Consider the following 23,151-nt stretch of genomic DNA (forward strand, 5'->3'; position numbering starts at 1 on the left):
TGATCTGCTCATGTAACAAAGCTCTGAGCCTTTGGTGTGTTTTAAGAGTCTCAGCAAGATAGAAAGGGAGGTTCTGTTTCACAAAATACAGAGAAGCCTGAGGATTGTACTTTTACTGATTGTTCAGATGAGGAGTCAGACAGGACATGGTTCTCAAAGGCTGTCTTGCAGTGCAGCATTGTGAATCTTACAGTGCACTGTTGTAAATCTCCCCCTTATTTGCAGCTGATAGTAGTGGAGGAAGATTCTTATTTTCCATGCAGCCAGCTTGACTTTTTAACTCTATCTGTGCTTCTGGAGCTGCTCCCTTCCTTAAAGGCAACCTTTGGAACCTGCTGCTTCCCAGATGCTGGTGTGAGGTAGGTTACCTCATGTTAGGCTTCTTGATCTTCATGGCAATGGCCGTGGACTGCAGAAGGACACTGTAGGAAATGGCTCCAAAGAAAACCAGGATGAGTTCAGCCTGCTGGTAACGCAGAAGAGCATCTGATCCCAGAGCTCTGGAGAGTGATCAGTTGTGCATCCCTAAGTGTGTGTGTGGTGGTCGCAGGTGCTCTGAACGTCAGAGCTGCACCTTGCTTCTGCCAGCTTTAGTGCAGCGTGCCTGCAAAGAATGAGACATACTTATGCCTGAATGGCCTGGGAATTTCCACAAAAATTAACACCAGATTTACTTCAGGCTTTGGGGAGGGAGGAGTGAGGCTGCTGCTTCTGCAGAAATGTGAACCTATTTGATTGAGATACTCTAGGTCAAGTCATTTGACTGAAATGCCTTTTGAAAATTATTATTTTAAGGCTAGCAGTAAGGGAAAGTGCACTGTTGTTTGTGTAATCCACTTTGAATTGTCTCCTTTGTGGAAAAAGAGTAGGTTTTATATGCTTCTCTTCTCTGTACCTCCCTGTTCATCTCAGAGTTAGAAATCTCTGTTAGAGTTGAGAGGACTGGATTTCTACAAGCCATGTGCACTCCCTGGAGAACGTCAAGCCTGTGTAGTTTTCTTTCTTGTGTATTCATGTAGTGCTCTAGAGCTTCAAGGAAAGCCTTGGTCCCAAGAGCTTGTATGGCTTCTTCTCTTCTAACCTTAGTGTATAGATTGGTACAAAGTTGTTTGACAGCAGAAATATTTCTTTGTAACTGTCACACTCATATAGTTGAGACGTGCTCACTTACTAGAGATTTTGCTCCATTCCTGGTCATTTTTGAGATTCTTAAATAGTAACTTGGGATTCATGGAGGAAAATATCCTTTCCTCAGGCAGTTCTTTAGGTCTGGAGACTCTTCCTAAATTTTGTCTTCCAAGGATTTCTGGTAGTTTCTTTTGCTAAGGAGTAAAGTATTTATGTTGAGGTGGAGAGGTGCCTACTACAGCAGGGGCATTTTCCCTCTCTTTAAAGCACTCTTTGTGATGCCTAAGGGGAGGCTTTTCCTGTTCCCAAGAGAGGACTAATGGGGAGGCACACTGAGCATATGTATTATCTGTTCCCAAGCAGTTTCATTCTACCTGGTAACTATTCCAGTAGGCTTGTTTCTCTGTTCTATCACCTGAGCAATGTTTCTAGAACAGTCAAAAGAATTGCAAAGGGCAGCTCTAAATACGGTGGCCTGCTCAGATATTCCAGAGATTTGCCCCCATTGCCCAAAAGGGAAGGGCACTGGTGAAATTTCACACTGACTGTCAATATTGCTTCTGTGTTCATGTCTCTTTGTTTTTCTTCCCTGACACAGCCCACTGTTTGTAACGTGGAAGATCGGCCGAGATAAACGATTGCGTGGATGCATAGGTACTTTTTCCGCCATGAACCTGCATTCAGGACTCAGGGAGTACACACTTACTAGGTAAGACTGTGTTTTCTGTAGCCTTGACTTAGGTATTTAAATAGTCTACTGAGGAGATGATAGGAGTGCTTTGGTTTCTGTTGGGTTTTTTGGCTGTGTCACTGTACTGTTCAACAAAAACTCCTATCTCCTTGTGATGCTAAATGTATTGCCTGGTAAGTTGACTGCTGGTGTTGTGAGGCTACGGTTTCAGTTAAAAACTATAACTTGAGCCTTTTTTCTTTTTATTGGTCTGGAAAACTGCTCTCCAGAAGCTTATTGTAACTGACTATTATAGTATTTTTTCCAGTGTTCAGACAAATTTTAACCTAAGTAGTTAGTGTCAGGGCAGAAGACCAGAAAGTCAGATTTGGGGATTATCCTATTCACACTCCTAAAACAGCAGGTATTCTCACCTCTTCTCCATCAGGTCCTTCCAATCAGCTGCAGTTAATTTAATGCTACAAATTTCCATTACATGTTACTCTTCAGATACATCCCAGCCCCTGAGTGGGAAGCTTCTGGATGAGGGAGGTAAGTGATAATAATCCTTCGCTCCCTGGCAGCATAATCCTTCATTTTTGATCTACACCTAAAATCATTCACCTTAATATTGTTCCATTTCCTTTGCATAGAGTGAAAACTAATAAGTTTATCACTAGAGCTAGTAGCAAGCTTTCTACTTGTTTTTTTTCTAAGAGTTTCCTTATTTTCTAAAGAATCAATGGAATTTTGTTCCACTTGGTTACAATAGATTGTTTATAGTGCTTTAAAATAGAAACTACATTCTGGCACGTGTCGATGTCTAAAATTGTCATCATTTAAAATAATTGGTGCCTCCAGATCACTTCAGATTTTGAGGCCTTCCTCTATTACAGGGTCTTCCTCTCTGCTGTTAAAATGCCCTGTCAATCCCAGTATTAAGTAATATGAAAATGAGACGTGTTCTTTCTTACATGTCTCCCTACTTTGTTGCAAGCTGAAGTTCATTTCATGCTTCTCTGCTCAGCTTGAAGAAATCAACTGCTCATCTCCTGGAGTCCTTACAGACTTCTGAAAGACCTAGTTACCTTTATTGTGTTGGTTTTATTTATTACACAGTCTGGAATGTTTCTGTTTGTGTCCTTTAAAGCATCAGCAATCAAAATGATCAATGAGAAGAAGCTTATCATAAAATTCAAACCAATTTCTCTGTTGAAGGTTAAAAGCCTTAAAATCTTAACCATTAGTGAGCCAGACTGGAGGAAGAACAACTTGCCCTCTGCACTGGAGAATATTTCATTTAAGTGTACACTTTACACAGTGCCTGACCAAGAACAACGAGCTTGTACAGAAATTACCCCCTAAGACCAGGAAGGTAGTGTGTGTTGCTCATAGCTTTTTCCAGGCTCACAAATCAAACAGGGCTGTACTCTTACGTACCTTTAAGAATGTTTGTAAGATTCCTATCTCTTCATTCTGATTCTGAAAGCTGAAGTCCAAATGTATGCAGAGTGATGCAAATTAAAGGGAACTGAAATATTTTCAGTGTGGTATTTAAACGATGGCCACATGCTGTGAATGTTTATACTGGGCTATTCAGAGGATAGATCAGTAATTTTCAAATGAGAGAAATGAAACTATATACCAGCTTATTTTTCAAGAATCTTTGTGAGATCATCGGTTATTTTAAAATAAAATATTATATTTAGTGGCATATTGGATTTCGTTGCCTTTTATGGGGAACCTTTTTCATTTCTATGGCACCAAAAATGTTTTTAAAAAAAAGCCAACCAACTGCAGATATGACCACTGAAATGTGAAGTTCATGTCTGAATGTGTGAGAAAGTTGTTCCTGTGTATCAGTCACGATTTAAAAAAAGAAAGAGGGTTACCTGTCATCAGCTCCCTTCATGGTGTTAGTCTTTTCAGCTGCAGAGGTTCCGGAGGAGAGCATGTGAGGAGTGACAGAAGCACCTCTGCAACGTCTATGAACTTTCACAGTTTGGAGCTCCACAGGCCTCCCTAGGAGGGATCAGAAACTAGAGCGCTGTGGCTTGATCCAGCAGTATGTGGGCAACAGGCTCCTGCAGAAGATATGACAATTCCTGAAAGACAAAACTTCTTCAGGGAAGGCAAAAATTAATTGACCAAGTAGGTAGAATGAGAATGGCTTCTCCAGAGTGGAATTTGACTATAATTTTCAGTTGAGCATAGTGGCAGATATTCTTCTGACTTTAATTTACTCTGACACTGGGAGGCACTTCTAGTTATTCTGAAGGTACAGCGTGGAGAAACAGAACTGGGTTGTTTGTTTAGTTCATTCTTATCTTTTTCAGCACCTGTGGAGTTGTCACCTGGCTTTCAGTGAGTAAAACAATACTGAAGAACAGCTGGTCTTAATTGCTCTTGTGCTCAGCAATCAAAATATCCTCAGTTTCCCACACACAGAATTTTATTACAAATATGCTGAGTAGTGCTTAGGATCACAATAAATCAAATTTTCATTAATTCTAGTAGTGATCTCTAATTGTATGTTGTGTACAGTGTGTAGCATATACATCTCTATCTGCATACAACAGGGTAGTTCCTTCAAAACAACATAATGATAGCTCATCTAGGAACTGGCAGTGAACTGTTTCTTTCTTGGGACACCCACACCCCCCTACTTAAACACCTTTTGGGGGTCTATAAACAGCAGTGGTGATGATGTGCGACCAAGTGAGTTTCTCTTCCTCGTTTTGAGCTCTGCAGGTTATTATGCTGGTATTGCCAGTACATTCTAAACAGGAAATGTATGTGGAATGATTCATCATTAATTGGATGCATCTGCCTAAGTCGAGAGGAGGGATGAGAATACCCAGTTACAAACACTAGCACTGTATTCCTAATAACATCTACATGTTAGAATTCAATTTTCTCTGCAGTTATAGCAATGAAACACAAGGGAGAGGAAGTGCATTATTAAAAACTTCTGCAGAACTTTATGAAAAGATAAATTCAGATTTATATATATTTTCACTAGGAGGCTAGTTGGGTAGGAATTTGTTGTCCAGAATGTTTTACAGCACTGAATATTGTATACTAGCATGGAAGAAGTTTATCATGGGCAAAGTAGTACTTTAGATGGAATGTATTCATTGAATATCCCCCCTGAATGCATAAAAATAAACTAGTCCAGATTGTGAAAAATACCTTGTGTTTTACAGCTCCTTCAAGAAAATACACTGAACTTGGAAGCAGGTTACCACAGAATTTCCTAACAGGTTGATAAATTACGTTTTCCTTTATTCTGTTCAGCAGTAAGTCTTAGGTTTTGACATTGAAGTTTTAATCTCCTGCTGTCTTACACTTAAGATACTGAGTGAAATGTTTTCATTTATCCATTTTAGTTTATTTTTTCCTACCCATTTCATATAAGGTGTTTAAATTCAGTTTTAAGTCTGTGTTGGTTTATCCTATCAAGGCTGGAATATGTATCTAGAATATATATCTGGGGAGGGGAAATAGCAGAGAAGAGGCAGATAAAGGGAGATGTTATATGAGAGAACCTTCAGTCACAGGAGAAAGCAATGAAGAGAAACTGGAGGACTCCAGGCCTTAAGTGCATTAGCATAATGGCTGAAAACTGGCTTTAAATATTAAAATAATATCTAACCCACTCTCCTTAACTAGTATAGGCCTGTCTCAACTGACTATATGATGTAATCAGTCTTTTTGTTTTGTGTTCTACTTACTGCTCCACCTGAGAGAAGCCTGATTGTTGTCAGCCATTCAGCCTAAATGTGGTTGACCAAGAAAAAACAAACAGGGAAACTTGGGGTGAGAGGCACAAGATTGAAGGAAATGAAACCTGCAACCCAGATTTCTCCTAACTGAATTTGGGTGTAGATGCCATGTGAGGATTTGGCTACCAGTGGCATCAGCTACTGCTCTGTATTTAATGTCAGCAGTTTCAAGTCTCAGTCCTTGTTGCTGCCATGTCTCCTGCCTGCTCTCTGTGGGCATTGACCCTTTCCTCCTGTTCCACACAGGGAAGTTAACTGTCCAGCTGCAGGACCACGGTATGGCAAACTTACTTAAGGGGTAAAACTGAAAAATGCTCAATGACTGATCCCATCAGTACTGATGTTGGCCTTATTTACTAAAGGCTGGAGGCAAGTACTTGTGCTGACAGGGCAACTTCTGTCCTGTATCTAGCTGAGATTACTACTCCAATGTTTAATTCCTGTTTCTTTTTACTGAACAGCCTTGTTCAGCCTTCCCTGTAATCAGGCCCTACAACTCAGCACTAATTTCCCAAAGCCTTTGCTATCATCAGGCAGTGTTGCTGTGGGTGTGGAGTCACTGCTGTTGATCAGGGCAAAGCCTGCTCCTCTGTCTGACTGCAGTTTTTGAACTGCAGAGCTGGGGGCATTATGGATGGGTTTGACATCTGTAGTGACCTTCACTGTTCACAGAAGTCCTAGTGTGAATTAACTCCTGTAAATAGCATTTCATGTAGTGTCTCAGGCCACGTTGTTGCTTCTGTGTTGCCCACTGATAATACTTTGCAGGCCGCCTTATTTTGTGGCTTTGGTTTCTAGTAGACCACTGCTGCAAGTCAGCTTAACTTGTTCATTTACTGCTCTGTGGCTGGTGGCCACCAATGAGAAGTGCCTGATAATTGTGGGATGAAGCTTGCACTATCACTTTCAAAATTAAACTCTGCAGAGAGCAATGTAGATTCTTGACAGCCTGAATTCACCAGTGTTACACTATTCTTGTATGTTGAACATGCTTCTCAAAGCCAGGAGGCATCGTGTTGCTGCCTTTTCACTTGGATGTTTCAATGAAAAACGGCATCTGCTGGTTGCCTCTTAGTTTTTTATGGAGGCAGAGGGCACAGATTTTGTCCCTACTAAAGGATGACCAGCAACAGAGGGAGGATCTCAAGGGGAGAAGAGATGCTTTGGGAAATCTGTAGTAACACAGTTCTTGTCTGGTGAGCCATTGAAAGATTGGTAGTTGAGGACATTGCCATGACATGGACATCTTCCAGTGATCAATATAAGGCAGATATTGTCACCTAGTCAGCAGCAGAGTCGTTTAAGTGATTGTCAACACTTTGTAGCAACCTCCAGTCACGAAATCACAGCTAAAGTTGTGTTTGACAGAGGTTTGGGAATACATACATGCTATAATCTTGCAGCATCCTTACCCGTAGGGAGGAGGGAGTAGCTGTTTCAGAGAAGGTGGGAGCAGACCCAAGGAACAATGGGCCACATCAGGACAAGAGATGAATTTAAACCCATTTTTACTGGACTTATTTTGAAAACATATCCTATCATGACTGAGAGATAAAGTGCAGGGGCTAAAGATACGGGATCTTTAAGGCTTTTTTGTTGTGTGGCCACAGGATTTGTGAGCTGCCCCAGCTGCTAAAATGCAAAACAGCTGAGAGAGATGTTCCTGGTTTTCACTCTTCTGTAAATTCAAGGTTTGCTGTCCCAGTCTGCTGGCCTGTGCTGCACCGGATTTACCTTTGTGTGTAAATCATTTGCAGAGGTAGCTGCAGTTTGCTCTTTGGTGACAGGGTGAAATGAGTTCTGGATTTCAGTCCCCACCATCTGTCACATCTTGGCCAGGTGCTGTTCCTCTGACCCAGCGAAGCAGTGCAGGAAAGTGGGCAGTTCTTTCACAAATGAGAGCATTTCAATTACAGTCAGTGATAAGGAGCAGGAGTATTTAAAGTTATTTCTGTCAAGCACAGTTATAGACATCCTGTTGGTTATAAAATGCATTCTTTAAGTTTCTCTGGTGAGTAAAAGGAATTTAATCAGGTTGGGCTAGTTGGTAAGTGAGGTGGGATGTATAGAGAGGTGTAATCTCTTCTGTTGGGTTGATGCAGTCACATAAAAATAGATAAGCTTTTAGCATGCAAGCCTTTCTATAACTTCTTAGGAAAATCTTTTTTTAAGACAACAATTGAGTCAAGTGCTACAGAAGCCTGGTCAAGTTTTGATTTTTTTAAAATTATCATTTTGTTTTGATTTGTCCTTTAATTGACACTTCTATTCCCTTCTCCTAATTATCTTTTGAAGTTATAACTACATGTGAGATGTACAGGGTTCCACTGGTGTTCTGGATATTTAGTTATAGTGTTAGTAAACATAAGGCACATTGTGTAAATATTTTATTGTGATTTTTATAGGAATTGCAGCTGACTAAATAGAATTGTCTTAAAAGCTAAGTCAGAATGGGCCCAAGGTATATTAAGGCAGTTGAGCAGTAAACTTCTGCTTTACAAATTAGAAGACACATAGATCTATAGCTATGTATATATTTATGGTGACACTGACTTCCAGTAGTATTATTAATAATCTCGGAACCCTCTTTTGTTTTCCAAAATGCTTCTGGTAAAATACAAAATTAAGGTATGAGCACCTTAATTTTTTTACTGGTGCCCTATTACCTTCTGTGAAACTGGGGCTGTTTTATACAGGCTCATGGGTTTTGCCTGCCATGACATCTGTATAGAGATGAGACTTCACTGAAACTTGGAGCTGTTCAAGTTTCTAAATTTCATCGAAGCTGAAAAAAGCTTGTTGCTGACCTCTTGTAGATGTTAGTTTTACAAATAGCACTGTTTTAATTTGGGTAAATCCTCAGCTTTGTTACAGTGGAGTTGTTTAGTAGTGAAAGGGGTTGTGATGTAAGCTCACAGTACCAGAACCTCTACAGGAAGCATACAAGTGTGAATTTATTGAGCCAGGCTGAGCTGCTCTGCAAGTCAGTTCAGTAAGTAGGTCTGTGATGATTTTTCACACAGTGCCAGGTCATTATTTCAGGGAACTGTTGCTGAACAGAACAGTCTACTGCCTTTTCTTAAAGGGCAAAGCTAAATACCACACTGGCCCCAGAAGTGGAAAACCCGCAAACTTCTGCTTAAGGCTGGGTTAAATGCTCCTCCTTATTTCATTATGAAATGAAAATAAAATATTGTTGTTTAGGAGGGAGGAGAAGCACACCCTGATGAAGGTATGCTTCTTGCACATTATGTCTGTCGGGGATACAGTAATTCTGCCTTCATTTCTTACTCTGTGTGTAGGAAAAAAGGGATACTGATTTTGTAACTGTTGGTCTGTTTTTCCTTTAGAAAACCCTTGGTAGACCCTTGGACCTAGTGGTAGATGATAGTCTGTTTCCTTAGCAACACTTCCTGAAAGAAAGCAAAGGAAAACACTGCAAAGGGAAGGCCAGTCCTTGGATTATTATCTTTATGAAAGAAGAGGTGCATGGTGATGCCCTACTAAAGCTTTTTAAATATATCCAGGGTTATCAAATATTGATAACCATTTTACCCTTTTGCTGGGAAAACGGAATTATAGAGTTTGAATTCTTTGGCACAGGGGAATGCATCTCTGTGTTTGGTGGAATAAACTTACTCTGTGAATTGACCGTTTATGAAAGGTAACTGTAAATCTAGAAAAAATGGGGTTTTAGAATTCAGAACGATTGCAAAATTGCTATAGCTGTATAAAGTGGCTCAATGAAGTTTGGAGGAGGTTTTGCTGAGGCTGTCATAAGTCTAAGGTCTCAGCAGTAGAATTTGGTACAACTGAACATACTATGCAGAATGAAAATACTTCTCTCATCATCTTATTTTTTAAAACATACATTCAAAATTGGGAATTTAAAAAGTGTGCTTCTCATAAAATGCATGCTCTGGAAAAGCCATGATCAAACAAAACAACTTACATTACTTGATATCATTTGTGGCATTTTGAACGAATAGGATATTCCTGAAATTTGATTGGATGTGGATGAGCAACTGGGGGTGTCCAGCAGTTTGCTCAGACTTTCCAGATGGGTTGTGGGGAGGAGCCATGTCATTTGTGACTCGTCTTTCCCACGATGCTCCTGCATTTCATGTTCTTCCCACACAGTCTCCTTCTATTACGCTAAGAAAATGGTGCACGCCCCGTGAGTTCAAAGACAGAGTTCTAGTTGAGTTGAAACACTAGTTTGGTTGGAAGTATATTCCTTGACATAAGCATTTGGGAGGGAGGGTGGTGACAGGGGGAACTGGCCACCCAGGTTTTCCCAGCAGAGTGCTTTGTTTCTGTAACTCTTAATTTTCCATTACTAGTATGGATAGTTGATGGAACTCCATGGGCTTTGGACAACTTTATGATCTTTTTGTATGATACTCTTAAAAGTGAACTTCTTCAAAACATTTCCTAGAAATCTGTTAGAATGGAGTTTGCTTTTACTTGACTTTTTACTTGGTGACTTGTTGCTTTCCCAGGTGCTACAGAGACGTGCTGGGTTATGGGCCCGTGCTGAGGAACCCAGGGCAGGGCTGGGTGCTCGCCCAGCAGAGCGGCGCCCGATGAGGTCTCAGAGCACTTGTGTTTTAAGGAAAGGTTTTGTGTACTTGGAAACTCTTACCTAGGACAGCATGGAAGAAGTTGGCATAGAAGTTACCTGCTTCTGGTCAAGCTTCTCTCTCTAGCTGTTCTCAGCATAGCAGTAGATGTTTATTTATAATATAGAGTAAGGGGTGTTTCCCACAACTTTATTGCTAAGATACGAGTGGAGGTGTGGAGAAAAATTCTCACTGCACATCCTGGCCAGTGCTTATATGAGCTAAATTTGAGAAGGATGTTAATATAGTTTGCCCCTCACTTCCTAAGATGCTGGAATTTGAGGTGCAGCAGTGGTGTATTAGATACCTCGCCCAGTAGAAGTAAACTTAAAGGCTTGGTTTGGGTCAGGGAGCTAATTTTTGGTGAAATCTACTGTTTTAATACAAACTACAAGGGATTAAGTGAGGTCAAAGGAAAAAGAATTGTCTCATGCTTATAAGCTGTTAACATCTTTAAAGGCTGCAGCTTTGTGTGGGAGGCACTGTGGGAAAGGACTCTCAAAGTTTTCAGCCTGTCAGCACCTCCTCCATTTAGGTGTTTTCTGATACATCCTTTTAAGACTCTATAAGAAGCAGCAGCACGAACTGGGTGTGGCCAACCAGGCTCCAAAGCCCTTGTTATCTCTCTTCACTTTAACCCAAACATGTTGCAGCTTTTGAAGTTTAACTTGCCATTTTCAATAGACCAGAATAATGAGAATTAAAATGCTCTTGTGAAGCAGAATTTTTCTGGTATTTTTAAATAGTGCCAACAGATACATGTTTCTAAAAAATCAGTCCTGTTGAGTCCAGGAAGAGAGATGCTCTGTTCTTTACAGAGCTGCACAGCTGAGATGGTAGAAAAGCTCTTGCAAGAAGAAGTCATGTATCCACCTCTGGTGGGACATAAACAGCTGTGTAACATGCTGAAGAATCTCTGAAGGCATCTAAGTCTCAGCATGCCTCTGATTTGAGGTGGTCCCAAAGTCTTGCAGGCTCCAGTGCTCTGAACTATTTCAGCTTGTGTTGTGTATTTGTGAGCAGGTGATCTTGGGGCAGGGGACTGAGGGAAGTTGGCCTGTCTTGAATTTCATCATTTTCAAATGACTGGAGTTTTACTAATCACTTGGTGCATTATAGGAGGAAACAGATATTTACCTGAAAATAACATTTGGGTTTTTTTTACTAACATGATTTAAAAATATATTAGGGACAAAAGCAGCCCAGGTTTGTGTCTTCCCTTTGAATTGCTGGTGCACTTTTCAAATTCTGACCTTTTCAGCTGCACTCCATAGAAGGTTTTGGAGTGATAGATATACTCCATCCAAGTTCATAGTGGGGACAGCCTTTAGTTTAGCAACAGAAATTGAAGGTACTTTGATTTCTTAGCTATGGAATGACAGCATATTGATACAGTTTACAAAGCATCTGGTAAGGATGTAAATAAACAGTTCCTTAGAAATATTTGATCTAGATCCAGAAAATATTTCTGCCCTCACAGGTTCCTAGTTTTCTGTGACTTTTCAAAACTTTAATTAAAACTTTTTTCTAAATATAGCTCTAATTAATGCACAGAGAAAAAATTTTTGAGCATAATGGAGGATAATTTTTTTTGGCCATCAGTACCAATTTCAGTAGGACTGGTAACAGTCAATTTTTAAAGCAAGGATATGGGGCAAGGGGGAATGATGACACACATCTGTGTTTTCGGTGTATATTTTCTGTACGTAAGCTGATGTGTTTGAATGTAGCTTTGCTGTTCCAGTGCAATGCTAGAATCATTTTTCTCAGTGCAGATGGCTTGTGGTGCAGGGTCAACAGCCAGCAAGCAGTCTCTGGGGCTGGAGGAGTGCAGTGTATCAGTAACTCTCCCAGAACTTGGGGAACTTGTACAGATGTTACCAAGTGCTTTGAGGAGCTTGAGCACAGCTCCTGGGAACTTCCCCATCTGCCACGAGCTGCCACTGCAGCCTCACCAAAAAGGGCCTTTGCAGCACTGGCAATACCTCATAGTTGTGCAAGTCAGTGGATGGACACAGGTGTATCAAACTTTTACCAGCAAGCAAATGTGACTTTGAAATGTATAATGTTACACTTTTTTCTTTTTACTGCATTTTTCAGTTGAGGAAATTGTATTTAGTTTTAATTTGGTTTGATTTGACAGGGGAAAAGAAGAAAAGCTCTTGTTTCTTTGAACAGTACAACTTCTGATACTTCTAGCTCAAGTAATTTTACTGACTTCTATACTACCACAAACTGAAATTGATCCCAAGCTACCTGTGAGATGCAATTAATTTGCCACTTTAGATACCAGCCTAATTGCCAATAACACTCTCAGTGGTTAGTCATAAACGAAAGACAGATTACAAATACCTTCACACTGGTACATTTAAACAATATTTCTCCATTTAGAAGACTTCTTTTTTTTTTTTTTTTTTGTATAACAAAAGTTGCTAAAGCAAATTGTTTAGAACATAAATGTATTTAGCAGGTAATGAAGTTTAATTCTTTTTCTTCAAATATTGGCTTTTATCCCTTTCAACTGAACTATCAATATAAAGACAATGTTAAAAGCCAAAATCAAATCTGGCTCAACTGTATGAAGGTTAAACAAAATTTGAATGTCTGCATTTAAAAACCCAAAGCTCCATGTGCATATGTATATTTTTAACAGCTTCAGTTCTTACGAAAGACAACTGAAGGAGCTGCTTCTGTTATCTCTAGGCCAGTTACTTTGAGATGCTCTTGTTGAAGCCCCACGCACAGCATGCTGGTTTTGCCATGAAAAAAAAAACCCTGCCTGTTATATATATGAAGACAAAGAAGTGAAAGGAGAAATGTCATTTTAAAATAACTGGAAGGTCATTGCAACCTCCATCCTCTAGCAGGGCATCACTGCTTTTCACCAGAAATATTTTTTACGTGTTCTGTCAAGAAATTGATGCTGGGATTGTTTCTGTTCCCAGAAGCTTCCATGGTATTTGCAAGCTGGTTAGATGGCCCTTTCTCATCTGTGCTGAGGATGCATTCTGCAGTTTGCTCACTTAGCTACAGAGAGGCTTTTTTCCTTTGACCTAGACTGCTAATCCCTCACTGCAGAGAGCAGCAGCTGGGCTTTGTCTGTGGAGGGCTCTGCTCCACATGCAGCCTCATTCCATAGAGAGCCTGCTCTCTGTGCTCTGCTTTTTCAATTGCTGAAAGGGTGACTTTCTGTTCTCTTGCTCAGAGAAGCCTCTTCAGGTTTATGGAAGTCTACAATGCATTGATTTCCCCCCCCCCCCCCCTTTTTTTTTTTAATGTAGGTTGCATGTAGAGCTGTTACAAACAATTTCCCAGGGCTGTGTGTTGGACTAAAGCGTTCTGACACGCAGGCAGCGAAACGCTTCGGAGTCGCTTTTTAGAAGGATGATGAAACTTATTTCCATTTAAATATTTAACACTTCAGATAGGTGTATGGAATTGTAGCTCTAATGGATATAATGAATAAACCAATTTTGTGTGTGTGTGTCCACATATCATTTAACACTGAATAATCAGGCGTCAGTTGCTGTCGGTGCAGCTCCCTCGGTTACCGTATGAAGCAGTGGATGATGTTAATGGTGAGCAGAGTCAACATAAGAACAGCAGAGGTCTGGGCTGGTTCAGGCTGGACTGCAGTGGATGGCAGAACTACTGCCTTCAAAAGAAGAATTTGGCCTGTAGATTCTCTAAAAAGATATGCTGGGAAATATTTAAATAGTAAGCACAAATTTGCCATTTCAGTTATCCTCCCAGCCAGACATTCATGTCGATACTTCCATGTTCTGTAATAATTTTTATGCTGTAGCTGAGCAGAATTTCACAGTGCTCTTGGGTTAAATGCAGTCTTTGAATACATAAGTTGTTTTGGAGTCTGTAGACAGATGGAGCCTAACCTGAACTCTTTGCCTTTTCTTCATTTCAGACCTTCCTTTTCATTCTACTTCAGCTGTTTTTTTGCTCCTCAGAGCCTGGTTTAGAGTGGGAAATGTAGAGAGTAAGAGCTGAGCTCACCAAGGTTCTGTTGTTCAGGCATCTTGACCTTAGACACAGTGATTTGTGAATGCCCCATCCAGTCACCTCCGTACGCCCAGTGCGCTGCAGGTGGCACTGAATATGTCACCTCAGGTACAACTGTCACAGGAAACTAGAAGAAATAGAGGGATGAATTGGTGACCTGCTCTCATGAGAGAGAAGCAGGGGAGTTGCTAAAAGGGAAATCATGTGGCTTACAGCTTGCTTGTGTGGGGTAGAAGATGAAGGAGAGGAAATGCAGGAAACAGAGCTTCCAGCTGTAAAGGGTGTGTTTATAGATCTAAAACATACTCTAGTTTTTTAATTGGTCATTTCTAGAGGCTTTGAAGAATCCATAACTTCATACATGAACCTCATTGACAGATTATGCCAAAACCTACACATGCACAAAATTAACAGAAGAAAAATGTTGAGAAGCCTTGGTTGTTATCTTAAATATGGGCCTAAGTTTTGTCCTGATGCAGCAGTTCCCATGCCTGCAGTCCAGGATGGCTTCATGATAGCAGGATTAAGTGTCTGAAAACCAAAATTCTCATGAAATAAGGAGTGGCCATTTCTTATCCTGAGGTCTTGTTACAAACAATCTGCCATGAGGGAGTCATCTTGTGCCTGTCTCTCTTACTTTATTTATAAAAACGTGGCGAATTAGCAAGATGCCCTGAGCTCACAGACCAGCCTTTACACTGAGAGTACTCTGATGATTTCCATCTCTGCACACAGACTCCAGTGTGCGTAAGAGGGTGCACTGAGATGAAAAGCAGCTGCTTTAAACATAATCCAACTGGAGTTGTGATACTGAGGAAACACGTACCTTGGGAAACAAGCCAGGGTGTTTTTCAGTTCCCTGGATCAGGAGTGGTGATCTTCCAGTCTGTAAGAGAGTGCAGACCATGCGTTATTCCCAACTTAATTCAGTTGTTCAGCACTGCAAGACTGGGTCCTCTCCTTTCCTTGCATTTATCAGACTATGTTAAACAATACCTTCATCGTTTAAGGGAATCTTATTGTCTTGTTGGATTAAATGTTTCATAGAAAATCTGAAGTGAATATGGTATTTTTCCAATTCAGTTACTAAATACTCTACCATGCCTTTTGCTTTCCTTATTCTTAACCTAATTATATGTATTTAATTTGTCCATCATTGGGGTTTCAAAGTCTTGGTTATAAAACGGTTTTCTGTATTTTTAACCAACAGTATCAAAACTGAGCTCAACTGTTAAATTCCATCCTCAGCATTTACTGTCTTGGTTGTTTTTAAAGTAAATCATATTAACAACTAATAAAAATTCAACTATGTCATATTTTCATATAAAAAGTATAGTTTATAGTATTTCTGGTGATAAATATTGAAAAAATGAAGTTCCAGCAGTATAATAAAAATAAATGCTTTTTACAAGCTGCAGGAAATCAAACATGTAAATATTCAAATTATATATTTATATATCATTGCATTGCTGAGATGTTTAGGAACGTATTTTTCTATGTGTGCTTAAGATGAGGCATTTTAAAGTTAATAATGAATTAAAAATATTTAATGTGAACTTATTTTTTTGAAATTATGACTTGAATGCATCTTTAGAGGAGAATAGAATTTTGTGAATTAATTAAATGATGGTTGAACTCAGCAATAAAGTGGCCTTCCAAGATTTTTGTCTTGACTTCATTATCATTATTATTATTAGGGGTAGAATAGTGATCTTAGGTCAATATTGGGAGACTTGCTGGAGATGTAAAGAATTCTAGAGACTTCTTTTTATGCTCTTAGAGAGTTCAGTGGTTAGCAGTGCTCAAGCTGTACAGTTCCAAATGTAATTGAGCAGTTAGTTTTTGTTAATTATCTAAACTTTGCCATCTGCTGGAGAGCCTTTTAGTGACATTATAATTTAGTCCGGTTGGAGCTCAGTTAGAGTTTTCTGACTACTCTGTTATCATGTGTTCACCAAACAAAAACCTACACACCAAACCCTGGTCAGTTTTGTTATCCAATTTTTAAATAAGTGTTTGGAATGACTGTGAGGAGCTTACTGTGTGATGTTGTGAGCTTGGTTTAAGTGCTGTGGATTTGCTCTTTATCTATCAAACCAGGATATTTCCATGGCATTTAACACCTTTCAGCTTCCTGAATGTTTGCATGAGTACCACACACAAATTGTTATGCCTTTTTGAATTCCATTGGCCTCATTTATCCCAGTATGATGATAGATGGGGGGGGTGAAGGACAATACAGGAAAGACAGAAAAGAAGCTGCCACCTACGAAGAATGTCCTGCATACAGCTGCTTTACCTTGTGTTCCCTGCAGCCCGAAAGTGCTGCTTGAGGCCCATGCTGAGCAGCTTGGAGTAGAGCCAGCTGTTCTGTGTGGCTATTCTGAACTGCTTGGTGCAGTGCTGCCAGCAGGGACGTGTGGAGCGTGGCACTTACAGCTTCCTTTGCTACCCGCGCCACGCGCAGTACTGCACTCTTTGGGGTGTCATTTGTCATAAGGTGCATCTCCCACTACACAGGAGATTGGAGACTGGATTTAGCATACTTGTGTGCAGAGTACATCTGAACTATTACTGAATCTCTGCTACTTCCTACAGTGAGGTTAATTTAACATTTGGGGTTGGGTTTTTTTGGTGTAATAGGGCATATTGTATAGGGATGCAAAATGATCACCCCTATGCCCTGCAGGATTAAAACAGTATGAGAAAAATGCAGTCTTTAACTTGTTTGATTTTTTGTCATGTTCAAGAAGAAAAATAATTACTAGGAAAGGATATAGTGTAAGATTTCTGGCTTCAGGAAACTAAGAAAGTTGAAGCCATAAAACTTGACTCTTCATCATGTCATCAGAACACTACAATATTACTTTTTGGATTTTTTTTCAGTTCTAACTGCATTGTATTTTCTGATGGGAGCAGATTGCAGGAGGTGTGGCTTTTGTGATCTTCCTTTTCCACTCAAAGGTCATACCAGCACATATACAGAATTCTTCTATACTTTAAGGACCTCTCCATATGAGTGTTCCTTGTTTCCTTGATATATTATAGCAGTAAGAAAGATAAATGAATTTCAGGTGTTCTCTCCACAGAGTAACATCATTGTGCTTTTTAATTGTATGTATGGGTGGCACAATACATGTGTATGTGCACACAGAAATGCTGATAAGAATGTAATTGAAGCCATTAAATCATTTTCCACTTTAGCTGTAGTTGGTATCAAGCTTGGGATCTATTAAGAATAAGCAATGATGGGGAAACATTTGAATGCAGTATAAGCTAATTGTTCAGGTTTCAGGAGTACTCCAAACAAAATATGTGAGTTACTATTTTTTTCCCCTCTGATGTAGTGGACTAATATTTTAATAAATATCTTCCAAGAATTTCCAGTTCATTGATGAAGTGTTGACAAAAATCTCTAATTTACAGCCAAATATAATTCTTTTTTAATACAGCTTTTGTTAACTTTACCTATGTTACAATTTCTATTTTTTCAGCATTCTTCTTGAAATCAGTCCCATGAAGTGGGGATTGTTAAGGTTTTGTTGGGTTCTGTCATCACCAGCAGCAGCCACAGTACCCAGGCCTTGTTAGCATAGATTCTGAACCTTGCTATTCTATTTTCTTTTTCAGCATGTCTTAGATGAATAATTTTACCAACCAAGAAGTTTAGCAAAATCCCTAAAGATTAAACTTTCAGATCTTTTGACATCTGAATTCAAAAAAAAGCTTTGAAATGTCCCTGTTCTTATCCCTGTTGTCACTGTTGCCCAACTGGGAGAGGAGCTCGGGCAGCTGCTGAAGTGAGTGAATAAAGGTTGCTCTCTCTTTGGTGGATGGTTCTTTTGCCCAGAGGTTCTTTTCTTCCTTGTCACTCAGCAGGTTGAAACTGGTACTAAAAACCTGGTACATGGGCATGTTCTTCAGCATGTTGTGAGCAAACCAAAGTCTTCCTTAGGATAATGTTTGAAACAGAACACTGTAACCTTTTTGTATGTTTCGGTTTCTGGATCTACTCTTAATAGATAATTTGTATTTTTTATGTCAGTGTATTATATTCAAGTTTTCTATAGCATTGTTATGGCATCTGCAAGAAATCTGACAATACCCAATCCTGCATAGTGGGTTAGAAAAAAAAAATTGACTGACTTGTGGCAAACTTGAACCAACCAGGTGTGTTTGCTGGCTTAGTGCATCGAGTGCTGTGGCTGCAGCCTTGCTGGCAGTTACCAGTTAACACTTTCCACACTTAGCAGAGTGAAGGTATTCTGGAGGACATTATAGACAGCTTATTTTAGACACCTCTGGCTGCCTAAAATAGACTTAATCATCTTATGCAGTCAGGGAATGGAGGCTGCCTTTGCTGATGAGCCTTTCTAAACAATTTATGTCCATGCTCAGTTGTCTCTTAAGAGGAACAGTGTTCCTTGCAGAGCTAGAATAACTGTCTGAACCAGAGTACCAGAATACTCCTCCTTCCTATTAAACTCCATGTCTGAATCCAGACAGGAACTGGGAGAGAGACTTTCTGGCATACTTCAGGTTTGTGGAGTTAAAAAAAAAAATTGATAGAAAGCCAAAATGCCAGATGACTATTTTATTTGTCCCACCTGAAATACTGTTGCCATTACCTGCACTGTGCTAGTAAAATAGGCTAAGAACTTCAGAGAGTTATTTCTGTGCCAATTGTCAACAAGTGTGTATTTCTTTTTTTACCCTGTGACTGCCACTTAGCAACATAATGTGCAGGAAGTATAGATGTTGTTCTTTCCCTTTCTGTCTCCCAAATGTAAGGGAGGGTTCAGGAAAAACACGTCATTCACAGTTGTTTTGTTTCCTGGAAATTTTTCCAGTCTGACCAAAGAGAAAAAAAACAGCAGAACCCCACAAACAATATAAATAAATTCTTTTTCCTTGCATTCAAGTGATTTGATGATGCATGTAAATCACTCCTTGAAATCTCCATTTAAGTTGGCAAAAACTCTGCTGGTCATAAATAAAGTTGTTAGAAGGCTGTCATGTTGGTTGTGTTAGGCTGTCTGATCTCTTACAGCTAGGAGAACTTTATTCATAATAATTTCACTTTTGGAAGAAGAGCACACTCTGCCCTGTTTTTCTGGCTTAAAAATCAATTGCAGATCATGACTTGGAAGCTGCTCTTTTTTTCTGGTCTCTGCCAAACTGAGTTATGAGGGATGATTTTCATTAAGAAAATAGTGGGGTTCTGCTAAAGTGTTCCTTAATTTCTTCACATTGAAGTTACTGAATGAAAAAGTAAAAATGTTAACTAACTTGACTGATCAGTAGCCCAGCAATGGAAACAACAGTAAATACTTTTTTTTTTTCTGAAAGCCTGGCACCAAGTGTCTCTTGTTGCTCTCATCTCCTTGCTGTTATCTAAAATCCAGTGAGTTTGCCACCGATAAAGTGCAGGATGTTTTGAATTAACTGAAGAATCATATCAAGGCCCTTTGGGCTCAGTTTATTGACACAGGATTGTTTCTTTGTTAAATGTGTTTTCTAAGTTAATTGTGCTAAGCACACTTCACTGGGTGAAAGAATTAAGAATCTCTGGGTTATATTTGCTGAGCTAAATGAGAAGGGGTTTTCAGAGCAGACAGAATTTAAGTCTTTTGCCTACCATCTAAAAATAGTGCCAATGTATTGTTTACCAGAAGAGGGTAATAGTTTGTAAAATGAAATCTTTAGCCTATTTTTCATAACTCTTCTGATGATATTTGAAGAATTGTTTAGATGCAAAAAAAATATCATTTGGTGTAGCTCTGTTCAATATCAGAAACTGCTTATGAGAAAACTGATTGTAGCAGAGTGAACTGTAAAAGCAATGGGAAATTTATTTTTTAAATTGGATTAATTTAATTAAATTTATCAGTTCTATTTTGATTAATCCTCTGGGAGATATGTTTCTACATTGTAGGCTGAGCAGATTGTGAGAGAGGCTGTCACAAAAAGTAGATTTTTAGGAGTCGGGGATCTTGGATTCTATTCTTGGTTCTGTCACTGACTCACTGTGCAAGCCTCCTAAATTGCATGAGTCACTTATGTCTCTGCCTCATTTACACGCCCTATAAAAGTGAGTATTAGCTATATCATGCCCAATGTTTGACAGTTTCCTTTGCATCTCCTTCCCCTGTGTCATGTTTAAGCCCCGCAGGTAATTTCCAGTAACATACAAAATTGTATCCAATTTTGCCTAAACTCTCTCCAGTTTCAGTCTGTAGATGTGACTGGCCCCAGAAAAGAGGTTTAGTGAGAGATTTTATTGTTAATAATGTCATTAAGTAACAAACAATAAAATTAATAATGTAATTCATTTAATACTTTCATTCATCTACACCTAAATCCTTCTTTACTATCTTTGATGCTTATGTGCTATAAAACTTTTTTAAAGGATCCTTTAAATTCCATGACAAAGATTTTCAGGCATTTCTAAATTGAGCAATGTAGCTCTGTTACTATTCCTTATTTCCCCAATTTGTCTCCTACTGTTTGTCACCCATCTGCTGCATCACATTTAAGAGCCATAGGTTCTGAAAGACTGAAGCTGGCCTTTTTTTTTTTTTTTTTTAAAGCATTTTTATAGCCTCCAGAAATCAGATGGACAATATGATGTATTGAATTTTGGCTCACCTTCTCATACTATATTATCTACTATTATTTCAGATCAATCTGAGAGTTTCTCCAGTGATATTTTACAAAACCAGGATGTAGTCTTCAGGAATATAAACCTTAATTTAATTTTTTTTTGCTAAACTTTGTGGTGTTTCTCATTGTAAATCAAAATACTTTGAACTATTTCCTTTCCTTTAAATATTTTCAGTGTCTTTAAAGTGTTTCCAAACTTTTTGATATGCCAAATAAAGGAGGAGCGGTACATGGAAAACGAAATTATTGAAAAACATTTCTGGAGAGCTTATGGCCAAGTAAACTTCATTTGAGGAGAAGCTGAGATTTGTATATCATAGCTCAACTGAAGAAAAAATGATAGCTGAGTAACACTTTGTTTTGTTTTGTTTTTCTTGACTGGCAATTACTTGATCTTAGTAGGACACCCAAGACTGCATAAATATTTAACCAAAAAGGCTGTGTGTGCGTGTGTATGCATTTTGTGTCTAAAAATAGTTTCCTTTGAACGGGATTCAATTTTGGCTCTGCTTGCATGGAGCAGAACTCCATGTGGAAAAACTAATGTCCTTTTATTGGCCAGCTAGAATTCCCCTTGCAGTGCTTCTTTTCAGCTCTCCGCTGCCAGGTACTTCCGTTTAGTCAGCAGCAATTCATGTAAATTAGTTCTGGGCATTGAGGAATAAAGAACAGATGGTTTAGAAAATGCTTTTTAAATCAGTATTTTTTTTCATTAAAAGTAGTTTTGAATTCTGCCTAATTTTTCCAGCTTAATTTACCAATTATTTCTATTTACCCTTCATTAATTTTAACAGAAAAATTGTGTAGTGGATTTTTTTTTTTTAATAGGATCATAGAATTGTTTTGTTTGGAAGAGACTTTTAACTCCAGCCATTAACCCAGCACTGCCAGGTCACCACTAAACCATGTCCCTAAACCTGGTTTATTCCAGATTTTGTTTCATAAGAATCCTTTTGCCTTTCTAATGGAAGAATTAACAGAAGAATATGGCATTGAATGAGATTGTAAAATTACATTCTAATATTACAAAAATGCTTCCATCAAATAAACAGAACAAAGTCTCTACTTATCAGAAATGCACAATTACACAGTGACTTTTCATCCTGAACCAACAAGCTTTTGAGGAAAACAAGCAGATGTTATCTTGTCTGTATTTTATGCTTGCTTTGAATTGGTCACCAAGAGGCAACACTGGCACGGCAGGTGAGGCAAACTTCTGTAGTTACATGCATGCAGCTATATAGGGTGTAGGAAGTGGACGGTGGATACCAAACTGCTGCCTCCAGAAACTGATACTCCTTCGTCCCAAAACAGGAACAAAAGGAAAAGCTCATGCAAGGTTTTTTATCCTTGATAAGTGCTGAGATCTGCTGGCATCTCTGAGGTGATGCCAGTCTGTTAACCACAGAGAGCTTAAGGTTTGTATACTGTGGACAGCTGCCCGTGAGGAACTCAACTGGGTACCATCCACTTGCTTTACCCACATCATCAGAACAGTCAGTAGATGATTTATTCACTACCCACAGAGATAAAGTTGAGGCTTAAGGATAATGGCTGGATTCTGAAGGGAGGCATCTCTAGTGGCATATCTCTCCTGCTAACCAAGTATTAAAAAACACAGAAATGAAAACAGTTGATCTGTGAAGAGGTGATACAGACCTGCTCTGCTCTTGGGTTCTCAAAAGGCATCTGGAACTTACTTTGGAATTTCAGCTATGATAGTAATGAAAGAATGATCGAGATGACTGATACTCCAACTGTAATAGACAGCACTTCCAAGGCGTAAACATGTCCCAGTTTTAAAGCAGTGTGTGATGCACCTAGATCAAACTCAACAGAGCAGGGTTAAGTTTTAAGCTAATTCTTGTAAAAATGGCACCTGATATGAAACTGAAGTAGTCCAGCAATTATAACTTTTGCATTAGCAGACAGAATATTTTGTGTGGCTAATGAGTACAAATAAAGGCTTTCTTTTTGGTATCTCTCTTCAGTATGTTTTTTGCCAGTTGCTGATTGTCAACACAGATTTCTCCAGGTAAATTTTGGCTTTACTTAACAGCAGAGACAAAGCTGTTTTGAAAAATAAAAACAAATTGTGCTGTGGGGTGTTGGAGGTAAGGAATGGAGGAATAGAGTAACGGCAGCGTTCTGAATCAACCATTTGTAATGGTGTCAGACATTCAGATCTCTGATCGTGTCCTGGCAGGTATCTTGCTTATCTTCAGCACCATGAGTGCTGATGCAGGATACATGTGCAGATGTGTTA

At 39.2% G+C, this 23,151-nt stretch overlaps 1 protein-coding gene across 1 annotated transcript in view; it reads left to right on the forward strand.

Moving 5' to 3' along the window:
- Positions 1–225: 225 nt before the first annotated feature.
- Positions 226–23,151, forward strand: part of LOC103777330 (AMME syndrome candidate gene 1 protein-like) — a gene marked incomplete at its 5' end in the record, with an annotated part of 40,331 nt that continues 17,405 nt past the window's right edge. The window contains 2 exons of the mRNA XM_008944883.1: positions 226–359; positions 1,727–1,837. Of these exons, the coding sequence (XP_008943131.1) occupies positions 226–359; positions 1,727–1,837 (245 nt within the window). The remainder of the gene's footprint in view (positions 360–1,726; positions 1,838–23,151) is intronic.

This window comes from Merops nubicus, unplaced genomic scaffold, assembly GCF_000691845.1.
Source record: "Merops nubicus isolate BGI_N331 unplaced genomic scaffold, ASM69184v1 scaffold25947, whole genome shotgun sequence".
Lineage (NCBI taxonomy): Eukaryota > Metazoa > Chordata > Aves > Coraciiformes > Meropidae > Merops > Merops nubicus.